At 45.5% G+C, this 14,326-nt stretch overlaps 1 protein-coding gene across 1 annotated transcript in view; it reads right to left on the bottom strand.

The window, feature by feature from the left end:
- The window catches only part of BMP7 (bone morphogenetic protein 7), a 117,111-nt gene that overhangs the window by 42,382 nt on the left and 60,403 nt on the right, over positions 1–14,326 (bottom strand). The window contains exon 2 of the mRNA XM_030211999.1: positions 3,637–3,829. Within this exon, the coding sequence (XP_030067859.1) occupies positions 3,637–3,829 (193 nt within the window). The remainder of the gene's footprint in view (positions 1–3,636; positions 3,830–14,326) is intronic.

Here is a 14,326-nt window from a genome sequence, read left to right as displayed (position 1 = left end):
GTCGCTTAAATAGCAGGCCTCTCTCTGACCATTAAAAAGTTAACCAGTTAGCACTGAAAACCGGCATAGCTGGTTAACATTTTAGTGGCCAAAATAAATCCGGATATTCAATACTGGTTGCTGACAGCGGAGAGTAAACGCACTGCCTGCCAGCTGAATATCAGGCCCCAAGTTTATAGAGCAGTGCCAATCACTTATGCACATAAAGGCCAATTAATGACGCCAAACTCATACATAAGTCTGTAAATTTTGGTGCACAATTGATACTTTATTTTAGGCATGCCTTATAGAATTGTCCTTTATAAGTATAACTTGGAGACGCGCCCATGGCCCACTTAAGCTCCACCCACATGTATGCCTCCCTTGCAGTTATGGCTATGACACTTAGGAGCCCTTTTACTAAGACACGGCAAAAAGTCGTCTGTGGTAGTGTAGGCATGTACATTGGGCGCACGCTGGGCCAGTTTATCCGCATCTACAAAAAAGGGATTTTTTTTTTAATGGGACAAGAAAAGGGCCTGCGGTAAAAATGAAACCAGCATGCGCCCAAAACTGGCCTGAGCCCTCAACACCACCCATTGATCTAACGGTAAAGGTTCACATGCTGCATGTGTGGTGACCGGTCTGCACGCACCATGTGCCGATTACCGCCAGAACCGGTGCACGTAGGAGGTAATAAATAAATAATTCATCCACGCATTATGGGCGCATGCCAAATCTGAAATTACCACCAGGAGGGTGCACTATCCTGTTGGTAGTCTCATTTGGCCACATGCTGCACGCACAAAGAGCCTACCACGGCTTAGTATAGGGGACCCTTAGGTGCTAAGTTATAGAATAATATCTAGTGCACATGCCATGAGAATATTTTCAAAGCACTTAGATTTAAAAAATTACATGGAAACCTATTTAACTTTGTAAGTCTATATGCTTTGAAAATAAGCCTCATAGAGGGACATAATCGAACGGGGCCGGCCATCTACAAGGGCGGCCATCTCTAATGACGGCCCCGTTAAGCGGCATACCCGACTGTATTATCGAAACAAGATGGCCGGCATCTTTCGTTTTGATAATACGGTCGGGGCCAGCCAAATCTCAACATTTGGGCTGCCCTTAGAGATCGCCGGCGTTAGAGATGGCCGTCATTGGTTTTCGCTGATTATGGAAACTAATGGTGGCCATCTCAAACCCAGCCAAATCCAAGCCATTTGGTCGTGGGAGGAGCCAGCATTTGTAGTGCACTGGTCCCCCTCACATGCCAGGACACCAACCGGGCACCCTAGGGGCACTGCAGTGGACTTGACAAAATGATCCCAGGTACATAGCTCCCTTACCTTGGGTGCTGAGCCCCCCAATCCCCCCCCCAAAAAAAAACCCACCCCCACAACTGTACAACACTACCATAGCCCTTAGGGATGAAGGGGGGCAACTAGATGTGGGTATAGTGGGTTTCGGGTGGGTTTTGAAGGCTTCCCATTTACTACCACAAGTGTAACAGGTAGTGGGGGGGATGGGTCTGGGTCCGCCTGCCTGAAGTGCACTGCAGTACCCACTAAAAACTGTTCCAGGGACCTGCATAGTGCTGTGATGGACCTGGGTATGACATTTGAGGCTGGCAAAAAAATGTTTTTTAATTTGTTTTTTTTGGGTGGGAGGGGGGTTGATCCCCGATTCCCTCCAGTGGTCATCTGGTCAGTTTGGGCACCTTTTTAAGGCTTGGTCGTGAACAAAAAGGGACCAAGTAAAGCCGGCCAAATGCTCGTCAGGGCCGGCCTTATTTTTTCCATTATCGGCTGAGGCCGGCCATCTCTTAACCACGCCCCCATCACGTCTTCGGTACACTGCTGACACGCCCCCTTGAACTTTGGCTGGCCCTGCGATGGAAAGCAGTCGAAACCGGCCAAAATCGGCTTTCGATTATACCGATTTGGCCGGCTTCAGGAGAAGGCCAGCCATCTCCCGATTTGTGTCGGAAGATGGCCGCCCTTCTCCTTCGAAAATAAGCAGGATAGGCACCTAACTGTCCATTAATGGCACCTTCGACATGCACAAGTGCTGTGCACCTCTAGACCCCACTTTTTCATTTATAGAATTGCCCCTTTTATATTTTAGTGGGTTACAGTTCCTAACGATCAGGTAGTAATACACACATGTTCAGTTTCTACTGTCTGTCTGGCCCAGCTTTCATTAGTACCAAGAGCTTTTATGACTTTCCTACAGCTTTTGACATATGCCATAAGTTTCCGCTTGTTTATTAACATGTCTTTTCTGTGATTTCTGCTTCCTCCCTACCACCGGTGACATTACATTATATTTGCTGCTGAAAGAACTCAACCATCTGTTCGCTACCCTCTGCCAGTTTTCTTTATGGTCCACTAAGCATGTTTGAAACCAATGTGCTCTCCATCATGGATTCCATCGCTTCAGGCCTTCCTGGACTAATCTGTGATTTCCTTTGACAAAAGTACAATGGTACAGTTTGAGCCCTATAGCCTGAGCTATAAAATGTCATTGTGGGTTTCCTAAAATTGATTATATCAAACCAAAACCTCTAAAACCGGCCACACAGTGAGCTGGCAGCTTTTACAATTGTGCACTAACCCCCAAATTACATAAAAGTCACTAAAAATTGCACGTGCAAATTGGGCCGTCTGCCCAATTTGCATGTACAATTTAATTGAATAACAAGCCAAGTAGCACCGATAATTGAGATTTTAACAAGCAATTATTGCTGCTAATTGGATTTAATTAAAATTTACATTTGTAAATTTTACGTGCAGGACCAAAAAGGGGGTGCAGCCATGGGAGGGTCATTCCTTTCATTTATGCATGTTCTTATAAAATAAAGGGAAGGGAAATGGGACAATATACCACCTTTCTGAGGTTTTTGCAACTACGTTCAAAGTGGTTTACATATATTCAGGTACTTATTTTGTACCTGACTTGCCCAGAGTCAGAAGGAGCTGCAGTGGGAATCAAACTCAGTTCCCCAGGATCAAGGTCCACTGCACTAACCACTAGGCTACTCCTCCACTAGCAACATTCCATGTAGAATTGCAAATAGTAGCAACATTCCATGTAGAATCTCAAGTAGGCTGGGATTCTGGAATCTTGCTATCCTTTGGGGTTCTACATGGAATGTTGCTACTTTTTAAGATTCTGCATGGAATCTTGTTAATGGGACTTGATATACCACCTTTCTATGGTTTTTGCAACTACAGTCAAAGCAGTTTACAGAGATATATACAGGTACTTATTTGTACCTGGGGTAATGGCGGGTGAAGTGACTTGCCCAGAGTCACAAGGACCTGCAGTGGGAATCCAACTCAGTTCCCCAGGATCAACGTCCACTGCACTGACCACTAGGCTACTCCTCTGCTCCAATAAAGGGGATCCATGCTTAATTTAGGCACAGGGATTTACAGCAAGGTTTCATTGGTGTAAATGGTCGTGCCTAAATGTAGTCACGGATCCCAGCGAGAAGTGCTATTCCATAAATGGTGTCTAACTTTAAGCGCCGCTTACAGAATAGCGTTAAGCGCTAATTGTTTTCGGTGCCGATTTTTGTAGCCGCCAGTTTTAGAATTTAGTCCTGTGTACAAGACTGATAATCACTGTTCTTCACCGATAACTCACCTCCCAGGGTGTTCCTGTAGAACCTGGTAGATACTGATCCGGAAGGTCTCATTATCAAAGCGCTCTCGGATGTAATCCTTATATATCCGAAACTCAGCAGCTGTCACAGCTTCACCCTCTGGGATTCTGGAAAGATCAAACCGGAACTCCCGATGGTGCTGCTGCTGGTGGAGGAATTCCTTGTCGTACTCCACTAGAAACAGAAAAGTATTCCATTATTAAGGTGATCTTTGCTACTCTGGACAGTGTATGTTGACTGGTACATCCTGACAGGAAAGACCACAAACATCTGGATGCTGTGTATTGCCTAAAGAAATGCTTTATACAGCCATTATGTTTGTTTACACTCATATAACTGGTAAATGATTTGAGATCTCTGATAACTATGTGCAGTATTTATTGTCCAAGTAAAGCTGAAAATGTTTCTAGTTGAAATTTACAATATGCAAGATTACTGGTATCCTTGGGTTCTATTTTTACTAGACTTCCTCCCAGCTAGTGATTACAACAAGTTTTTGAAGACAGAGCCTTTAATTGGCATTTCTTACAATGTTCCAACCACATAAAAAGTAGATCAGAATCTATCTGGACAATATTAAGCCCACTGCAGCTGGAATTTTGTAAAATCTTGGCTGCCATGGCTAAAACAAAACTGACCGGTCGATATTTAAAGCAATTTAAGTAGCCAGGAGAGGCTATCTGCTGTATAAAGCAGAATATTCCTGGTCAGTGTTTACCCCTGGATTTTATATAGTGAGCTTAGCTTTAGACGCCAAAATCGACGCAGATTCTATAACACAGCAACCGGCCACAGAGTATACAAAAAGGCAGCATTGCAAGTATTACCCCAGGTCTTAGAACACAAAAGTCAGACTGCTACAAGTTCCTCCGTAGACACTACAGGTTCACTAAATACCTCACCTTAGTCACATATGCAAAATATGGGTACAGTCTTAACAAACACAGACAAGAGTCTAAAAAGGTGGACTCTGCTTTCAGTATAACACTGGAGGAGAAGAAACAGAAAGGCATTTCCTCCTGGAACTGTGAATAAATTGGTGTGGTAGCCATGCTAGTCCCAGGGCCGCCGAGAGACTAGGCCGGGCCCGGGGCAAAGTTGCCCTACCTCCGCCCCCCGCCGCTGCCACCCCCCGTCACTCCCCCCACCGCTGCAGTCCCCAGTCTCACCTGCCTGCCTCCACGGCTCCGGGCTCCCTGCATTCAAAGTGGCAGCCGCAGATCACCTCTCTTCTGGCCTTCCCTCCCTGTGTCCTGCCCTCGTCTAATGTAACTTCCGATTTCCACGAGGGCGGGACACAGGGAGGGAAGACCTGAAGGGAGGCGATCTGTGACTGCCACCTCGAATGCAGGAGGCCCAGAGCCGAGGAGGCAGGCAGGTGAGACCAGGAACTGCAGCGCCGGCAGCCTGACCCCGGCGCCGGGCTACCCTTGGAGACGCAGGGAATTTTGTCCTCCCTGTCCCCCCTCTCGGCGGCCCTGGTTAGTCCATGTTTAAAGGTAATAAATAAATAAAAATAAAACAAACAAAAAAAGAATATAGAATGATACCTTTTTATTTGGACTAACAATAGATTGTTTCACTAGCTTAAAATATTATTTAGAACACATAAAGGAAACATTTTCAGCAACTAAATATGGATTACCAAGAGATCTGGAATTTCTGGTAAAGTTATCCGTGAGGAAGAGAGAAGAGAACCGATGGTCAGACCCAACCAAGCAAACTCACATGAGAACATCTTAGGAGCCCTTCTGCTAAGCCACGTAGGCACCTATCCTACGTGTGTCAATTTTGAACTACTGCCCAGCTACTGCATGGCCCGAGTGGTAATTTCAGTTATTTTACATGCGTTCATTAAGTGCGCTGGAAATTTTCTGTTGTGCGGCACTAACCGGTCGGTAATATGCGCATAGACCATTACCGCCTGGTTAATGCATGAGTCCTTACCGCTAGGTCAAGAGGTGGCAGTAAGGTCGCAGGCCCAAAATTAATGCAGGTCAATTTTTATTTTGCCGCACGTCCATTTTGGGTCTGAGACTTTACCACCAGCCATTGACCTAGCGGTAAAGTCTCATGCGGTAACCAGGCAGTAATGACCTACGCACATCGAATGCCACTTGACGCACGTCCGATACGTGCGGCAGAAAATAAAAAAAATTTTCAGCTACACATATCGGACACGTGGCAAAAATAAAATTACCGCAAGAGCCACGTGGTAGCCGTGCAATAACTCCATTTTGGCATGCGTTGAGCGAGCGTAGACGCTTACACAGCTTAGTAAAAGGGCCCCAAACAGAGTAATTTTGTAGGTCTGTGTATAAATATAGTACAGGCCTGAGGCCTACTACCCGGCTTGGGACTGGCTGGAAGAGCTTTGCCCAGCCTAAGGGTTGCTGGAAAATACAGGGCAAGAATTAATTGAAATCAAAAGAGCTTTTAATAAAAGGTTTCTGGCTGGCATAATTTGTCAAGTTGGAACAGAAATAGCTCAGAACCTAGTGTACCAGGTGCATGAAAAAAGCAGAAGTGAGAAAGAACATTTGTGGTCAAAGACAGTTGCCCATCTGCCCATTTGCTGAAAAAAGGTGGGGGATTTTTTTCCAAGGGTAAAAATATTCTGCAGTTAGTGTTAAAAGAAAAAAAACGGTCATGTGCCATCGGCTACCTGTGCAAAAGTAGTTTTTTTTAGAACTCCATAGAACTCAAAGTAAATCAAGAGTATAAATATGGCTGATAGCCTTCCTATAGGGGGACAGTCTGAGACCAGTGGTTGACCTGCATGTCACCCTGTTGAAGATCTCCCCATAAGAATACTTAATTCTATTCTTATAAATCAATGCTCTATATGTAACCTGGCTTTGGTGAGTAATAAATCTTATAATTGAACCTCTCTCTAATTCTCTTTATTTCTTACTTATGGGTAATTTGCTACAATACATGAGTTCTGATATGGACAGGGCAAAAGGTTAACTAGAATAAAATGACAGTCCTTATGGGTCTACCTGGGGAAGTGCACATCCCTAGAAAGACCCCTGACAGAGTTGGAAGATCATAGTAAGTTACTCTATGAACTTCTACTGTACTGGGTGACATGGGATTCAAAGGGTTCAATGATTGATGGAATTAGTAACAGCCTTCCCTATAGATTTAGGGGATATAAAACCCCACTTAATTCATCTGTTAAGCTGAAAGGACAAGAAGATGCCAATCTGTAACCTATTTTATAAATGCACATCATAGATGTCTACCATTTACCCCTGGACTTTACCATAAAAATGCCCAGAAAATCTGAGCCATAGAACTACATGCAATGATGAGAAATCAATGTACTTTTACATGACCTGAGTGCAGGTATGTTCAGAGGAGGTTTTGGGCTGAATTTAGGTGGAATCGTGATTTACGTGCGTACTTTAGAAAATACATCTATTCTTGCCTGCAAATATCTGGCAGGTGTAAATGTCCACAGCTTTATTTTAGCCATGATTTATGCAGATTTTCTGGGCATTTCTGTCCTTCAATGCTTTAAAGATCAACTTCTTTGGCTGATCTGGTGGCTCAGCAGCGGTGCCTTGTACTGACATGTGGAAGACCATCCCCCTCAGTCCCGCCCAATACTAACCACTACTTCTAGGAATCTCCAGGCGGTCGACCCTCCCACCTTATCCTCTACTATCTCTGATCTCCTCCCCTCCATCATGTCCTCCAAGACTGTCGACAAGGCTGTTTCCACATACAATGCCACACTCTCCTCCGCTCTTGACGCCCTTGCACCGTCCATCTCCCGTCCCATAAGGCGTACCAATCCCCAACCCTGGCTGACCCCTTGCACCCGATACCTTCGCTCCTACGCCCGATTGGCTGAACGCCTCTGGAGAAAATCTCGCACCCACACCGATTTCATTCATTATAAATTCATGTTATCCTCCTTCCAGTCCTCACTATTTCTCGTCAAACAGGACTATTACACCCAATTGACTAACTCCCTCAGTTCTAACCCCCGTCGTCTCTTCGCCACCCTTAACTCCCTCCTCAAAGTGCTCTCTGCTCCCATCCCCCCCCCCTCACTCTCTCCTCAATCACTGGCGGACTACTTTCGCGACAAGGTGCAGAAAATCAACCTCGAATTCACCATCAAACCATCTCCTCCTCCTCCTCACCCTATAACACACTCCCTCAACCAACCAACCCAGGCCTCCTTCTCCTCTTTTCCCGTTATCACCGAAGAGGAAACCGCCTATCTTCTCTCCTCTTCAAAATGCACCACCTGTTCCTCAGACCCCATCCCCACCAACTTACTTAACACCATCACTCCTACTGTCACCCCCCCCCCCCATTTGTCATATCCTCAACCTCTCTCTCCACTGCAACTGTCCCTGACACCTTCAAGCATGCTGTAGTCACACCACTCCTCAAAAAACCATCACTTGACCCTACCTGTCCCTCCAACTACCACCCCATTTCCCTCCTACCCTTCCTCTCCAAGATACTTGAACGCGCCGTTCACAGCTGTTGCCTTGATTTCCTCTCCTCTCACGCCATTCTCGATCCACTCCAATCCGGATTTCGCCCCCTACACTCGACAGAAACGGCACTTTCAAAAGTCTGCAATGACCTGTTCCTTGCCAAATCCAAAGGTCACTACTCCATCCTTATCCTCCTCGACCTATCCGCCGCTTTTGACACTGTCAATCATAACTTACTTCTCGCCACTCTGTCCTCACTCGGGTTCCAGGGCTCTGTCCTCTCCTGGTTCTCCTCTTATCTCTCCCACCGTACCTTCAGAGTACATTCTCAGGGTTCTTCCTCCACCCCCATCCCGCTCGCTGTTGGAGTTCCTCAGGGATCGGTCCTTGGACCCCTTCTTTTCTCAATCTACACCTCCTCCCTGGGTTCTCTAATCTCCTCCCATGGGTTCCAATATCATCTTTATGCTGATGACACCCAGCTTTATCTTTCCACACCAGACATCACTGCAGAAACCCAGGCTAAAGTATCGGCCTGCTTAGCCGACATTGCGACCTGGATGTCCAACCGCCACTTGAAACTGAACATGGCCAAGACCGAGCTTATTGTCTTCCCTCCCAAACCCACTTGTCCTCTCCCTCCACTCTCTATCTCTGTCGATAACACCCCCATTGTCCCCGTCTCATCCGCCCGCAACCTCGGGGTCATCTTTGACTCCTCCCTCTCTTTCTCTGCGCATATCCAGCAGATAGCCAAGACCTGTCGCTTCTTCCTCTATAACATCAGCAAAATTTGCCCCTTCCTGTCTGAGCACACCACCCGAACTCTCATCCATTCTCTCATTACCTCTCGCCTTGACTACTGCAACCTACTCCTCACTGGCCTCCCACTTTGCCATCTATCCCCCCTTCAGTCCGTTCAAAACTCTGCTGCACGTCTTATCTTCCGCCTGAACCGGTACACCCATATCACCCCTCTCCTCAAGTCACTTCACTGGCTTCCGATCAGGTACCGCATACAGTTTAAGCTTCTCCTTTTAACTTACAAATGTACTTGATCTACAGCCCCTCCCTACCTCTCTACCCTCATCTCCCCTTACATTCCTACCCGTAACCTCCGCTCTCAAGATAAATCCCTCCTGTCGGTACCCTTCTCCACCACCGCCAACTCCAGGCTCCGCCCTTTCTGCCTCGCCTCACCCCATGCCTGTAACAAACTCCCTGAGCCCATACGCCAGGCCCCCTCCCTGCCCATCTTCAAAGCCTTGCTAAAAGCCCACCTCTTCAATGTCGCCTTCGGCACCTAACCACCATACCTCTATTCAGGAAATCTGGCCTGCCCCTACTTGACATTTCGCCCATTAGATTGTAAGCTCCTTGGAGCAGGGACTGTCCTTTTCTTAATCTGTACAGCGCTGCGTAACCCTTGTAGCGCTCTAGAAATGTTAAGTAGTAGTAGTAGTAAGACCCAGGTTCAGTGCTCAGGCTTGGCTTTCCATGGAGCTTTCACTTTTTCAAAGACAGGATGGCATCTATTGGCTGAACTTAGGCTGCAGAGAGAAGACAGCTCTGTGGATCTCCATTAGATGCCAACCAAATTTCGGTTATGGTGCCAAAACTGGCCCAAAATTTGTTTTCTGCCAGGTTATGGTTTTGGACAAAAGGCAACAGGTATGGTTTCGGTTTGGGACGAAACTGACCATGTGTTTTTGGTGGAAGCTGAAACTTTGTGCTTTGTCTCCCTCCCTCCCACTCCCCTCTAAATAGGTTGCCTTTCCCCTACTACCTACCTATAGATGCCCCCCCCCCCCCCCAGGCTTATTTTACAATCTCTGGCAGTCTACAGGTGTAAAACACCCTAAAACAAAAAGAGGGAAAGTTTCAGCAAAAACAAATATCAAAATCCACAAATCAACTGAAATAATTACCTAGCAGCACAATACATACTTCATTAAAAATACATGATAAGGAAAAAGACCTCAAAAGTCTGCTATAACAGTTTAATGCAGTAATACATAGGCTTGACTCCTTTACTATCACTGGTCATAAAAAAACCTCAATATTTTGAATCATGAATATTAAAGCTAAGTGCCTGCTAATATTAAGTTTTGTATATGTGATGAATATCCGTGTACAACTTTAAATGCCACAGTTGTGTGGCATTTAAACTTCAGGGGATAATATGCGCCTGAGAGATTTATATATTTAACATACATATGAATAAAGAATCCAAGGCTCTGTTTTATAAGTTAACAATTTTGTTCCCTTTGCTTGTATCTATTTGACCTAGAAGTAACAAATCCTTTCAGAACTAATTTATGAGAAGAACAGCCCCTGGGACCACATCTGTCAGTCTGCTGTATTGTGTACATTTTCTCAGTTAATACTGATTGCTAGTCTGCCATAACCACTCCTGATCCTTTAAGCAACATCAAAGATGGACACCTTAAAACCTCTCATTAGCCTTAAAGTGACAGTAAACCTCTTCTTTTTTTAACCAGGAGCAATTTCTGCCTGCACCAAGGTATTCCATCAAACCAAGAATGTTTTTTTTCTCTTGTTATGCAATGGGGTAAATGACACAGTCATCATGTTAGTTGAGTATGTAGAAATAGACGGGTGATTAGAATCCACTATATGCTCTCTTAAATGGATATGGAGTCACTCAGTCCAACTTCTTCGAGCTTTGGAATTTAATACTTCAGGATAGACGGCAATTTTAAAAGCTAATTACCCCTGGAGTCTATTTGCTTTCCTGTTCTTGATAACATTATATATGAACAAGCATTGGTGACAGCATCTGACACTTTAAGTGAATGTATCTCTAAGTTTTGCACGTTTTGCACCTTTTGAAATTTAATTGTGGAAGGTATTTTTCAGCCACTGATGAGGAATATATCATTTAGATCGTTTTTAGCTCTATAGATCTATAGATCAAAATGAGATTGAAGGGAGGCAGACTCAGGAAAGATGTCAGGAAGTATTTTTTCACAGAGAGGGTGGTGGACGCTTGGAATGCCCTCCCGCGGGAGGTGGTGGAGATGAAAACGGTAACGGAGTTCAAACATGCGTGGGATATGCATAGAGGAATCCTGTGCAGAAGGAATGGATCCTCAGAAGCTTAGCTGAAATTGGGTGGCGGAGCAGTTGGGGGGAAGAGGGGGTGGTGGTTGGGAGGCGAGGATAGGGGAGGGCAGACTTATACGGTCTGTACCAGAGCCGGTGATGGGAGGCGGGACTGGTGGTTGGGAGGCGGGAAATACTGCTGGGCAGACTTATATGGTCTGTGCCCTGAAAAGGACAGATACAAATTCAAGGTAAGGTATACACATATGAGTTTGTCTTGGGCAGACTGGATGGACCATGCAGGTCTTTTTCTGCCGTCATCTACTATGTTACTATGTTATTGATCTGGAGCTCTTTGAGGCTTTTTCCTTCCTTATAGTGTAACGTGCCTTACTTTCACAGATTTTTTGTTATATTAGTGGGTCATTTTTTGGTATTTGTTTTCTGGTGAAATAGATGATGGCAAAGAAGTTGCCGATGATACCTACTTGTTGGGCTAAAATCACAATACATATGCAAATAACTTTAGATAATTTATGTCCTTGCGACATCAGCGCAAAATGGCCATAATATGTAACACAGTAGGATGTGCATGGGAAATATTTTGTTTCATGTTGCCAAATGGTTAGTGCAGTGGCCTGAAAACCAGGGAAACTATGTCTGATTCCCATTGCAACTCCCTGTGACCGTGGGCAAATCACTTAACCCTCCATTGTCCCAGGTACAAAATAAATACCTCTATATACTGTGTAAACCAACTAGGGGGTCAGCCCTCAAGAAAAAGATTTAGGTTTTGTTGTAGACAATATGCTGCCCAGTGTGCAGCAGTGCCCAAAAAAGCAAATAGGGTGCTAGGAATTATTAGGAAAGGGATGGTAAATAAGACCAAGAATATTATAATGCCGCTGTATCACTCTGTGACCTCACCTTGCGTATTGCGTTCAGTTCTGGTCGCTGTATCTAAAAAAAGATATATGGAATTAGAAAGGTTTCAAAGAAGAGCGACCAAAATAATAAAGGGGATGGAACTCCTCTCATCTGAGGAAAGGCTAAAGAGGTTAGGGCTCTTCAGCTTGGAAAAGAGATGGCTGAGGGGAGATATGATTGAGGTTTACAAAATCCTGAGTGGTATAGAACAAGTAGAACTGATTTTTTTTTTTACTGTTTCAAAGAGTACAAAGAATAGGGGTCACTCAAGGACATTACATGGAATACTTTTAAAACAAATAAGGAGGAAATATGTTTTCACTCAACCAATAGTTAAGCTCTGAAACTCTTTGCTGGAGGATGTAGAAACAGCGATTAGCGTATCTGAGTTTAAAAAAGGTTTGGACAAGTTGCTGGAGGAAAAGTCCATAGTCTGCTATTGAGACAGACATGGGGGAAGCCACTGCTTGCCCTGGGATTGGTAGCATGGAATGTTGCTGCTATTTGGGTTTCTGACAGGTACTTGTGACCTGGATTGGACACTGGCTGGTTAAATGCTTTTGAGTATCGGTGGGGGGAGGGGGACTGAGAATACTTATGCATGTAAGGGTTCTTATAGAGTAGGCTCACTGTCCATGCAAATATGGGGACCCATTTACTAAGCTGCGGTAAGCAGTTCACTACCGCACACTTTCCGCGGCATTCAGTTGTCCTGCAGCAACTGTCAATTCGGTGCAAGCTAACTGCATGCTATAAAATATGTTTTTTTCTTGAAAGGGATGTGTCAGGGGGCAGTTCCTACACTAATCAGTAACCATGGCTACACTACTGTGTGCTAACTGGTCAGTGCAGGATTACTGTATGAGCCCTACCACCTACAAAATAGGTGTCGGTAAGTGTTCATGTGGTAATTTTTTTTAATGACTGCGTGCTAATGGCTTTCATTTTTTTTTTTTTTAAAGGGCCCAAGCAGTGATCTCCACCAATGCAATCCTATCCTGATGCCAAACTACGAGAGGGGGGGGACGCTCCGTGCCCCTTAGCAGGCCCAGGACTCACTCGCTTACAGCAAGGCTGGATCCGAGGAGCCGAAAGCGAACGAGCAAAGCTGCATAACTTTCGGCAAGTACTGCTATATAGTACCACTGCGCGCTAACCGATTGCACCCCTGGAGCACCGTTGGTCCTCCGGACTCACCGTGAAAGGATATCCGGAGACGCGCGACGAGGCTTCTTTTTCTTCCACCCGATCGCCGCCTGGCCCAGTCTGAAGCCTACTGTAGCGATCTTTGCTTGGTGGGGAATCCCCTGATGTTCACCCTTTTGCGGCCCGGGTTGCAGCCGATCACGCCGCAGGTAAGCCGCGGCCTGGGGTGGAGGCCGGGGTCGGCTCGTGAGGGCGGGGATGGCTGGACAGCTCTTTTTCGTTCACTGTTGCAGACTGGTGCCCGGACGCCAGAAGAGGTCGTCCGGGCTTCGCCCAGGGGTTTTAACCCCTTCTACTCTCCTCCCCTATCGGCGGGGTGCCCTTGGACAGCAGGAACGTGCCCGCCCCGCTAGCACCCTGCCGGCCCCGGCGCGCATGCCCATCGGGGCACGGCGCCATGTTATCTGTGGCTCCGTGCACCCTTGGGCACTACGCCTATCTTTTTTTTTTAATGACTGCGTGCTAATGGCTTTCATTTCCGGTATCATGGAAGCCATGGACGTCAATGTATAAGGCAGTGTGACATGCCGGCAGTTACTTGGCCCCCTGAGGAAGCTAATCGAAATAGTGAAACGGAGTCAATTTTACGCTGGCATTGAGTGCAATTATTATGCTGTTGCCAAGCCTTGACGACTGAGGTTGTTTTCTCCACTTTAAATAAGAAAAAAAGTGTAGTTTATTTCCTGATATCGTATATTTTGAGTAAGACTGCGATAGTTAAGTATTTTTCAGCTCATTATTAGAACATTAGCACATGGCCATAAATAGAAAAATAATGGAAAATCGTTCATTTTACTGCTGCTGTAATAATGATCTTAGCAAGTGAGAAAAACCCCATGCAAGGGCGATTAGTAAAAGGATCCCAAGGTGTTTAAATAGTTTAGTCCTGCTATCAGATTACCTCCTATGTTTTTACTGCTTGCTGTGTTTATCAAAGTAGGTACTTTTTTTTATATATAATGCATGCACTGTTACCAATAGCAAATACACATTTTTGCACAAACTAAAA

This window comes from Microcaecilia unicolor, chromosome 8, assembly GCF_901765095.1.
Source record: "Microcaecilia unicolor chromosome 8, aMicUni1.1, whole genome shotgun sequence".
NCBI lineage: Eukaryota > Metazoa > Chordata > Amphibia > Gymnophiona > Siphonopidae > Microcaecilia > Microcaecilia unicolor.
Note: the sequence above shows the minus strand (reverse complement) of the source record. Positions and strands in the feature narration are given on the sequence as shown.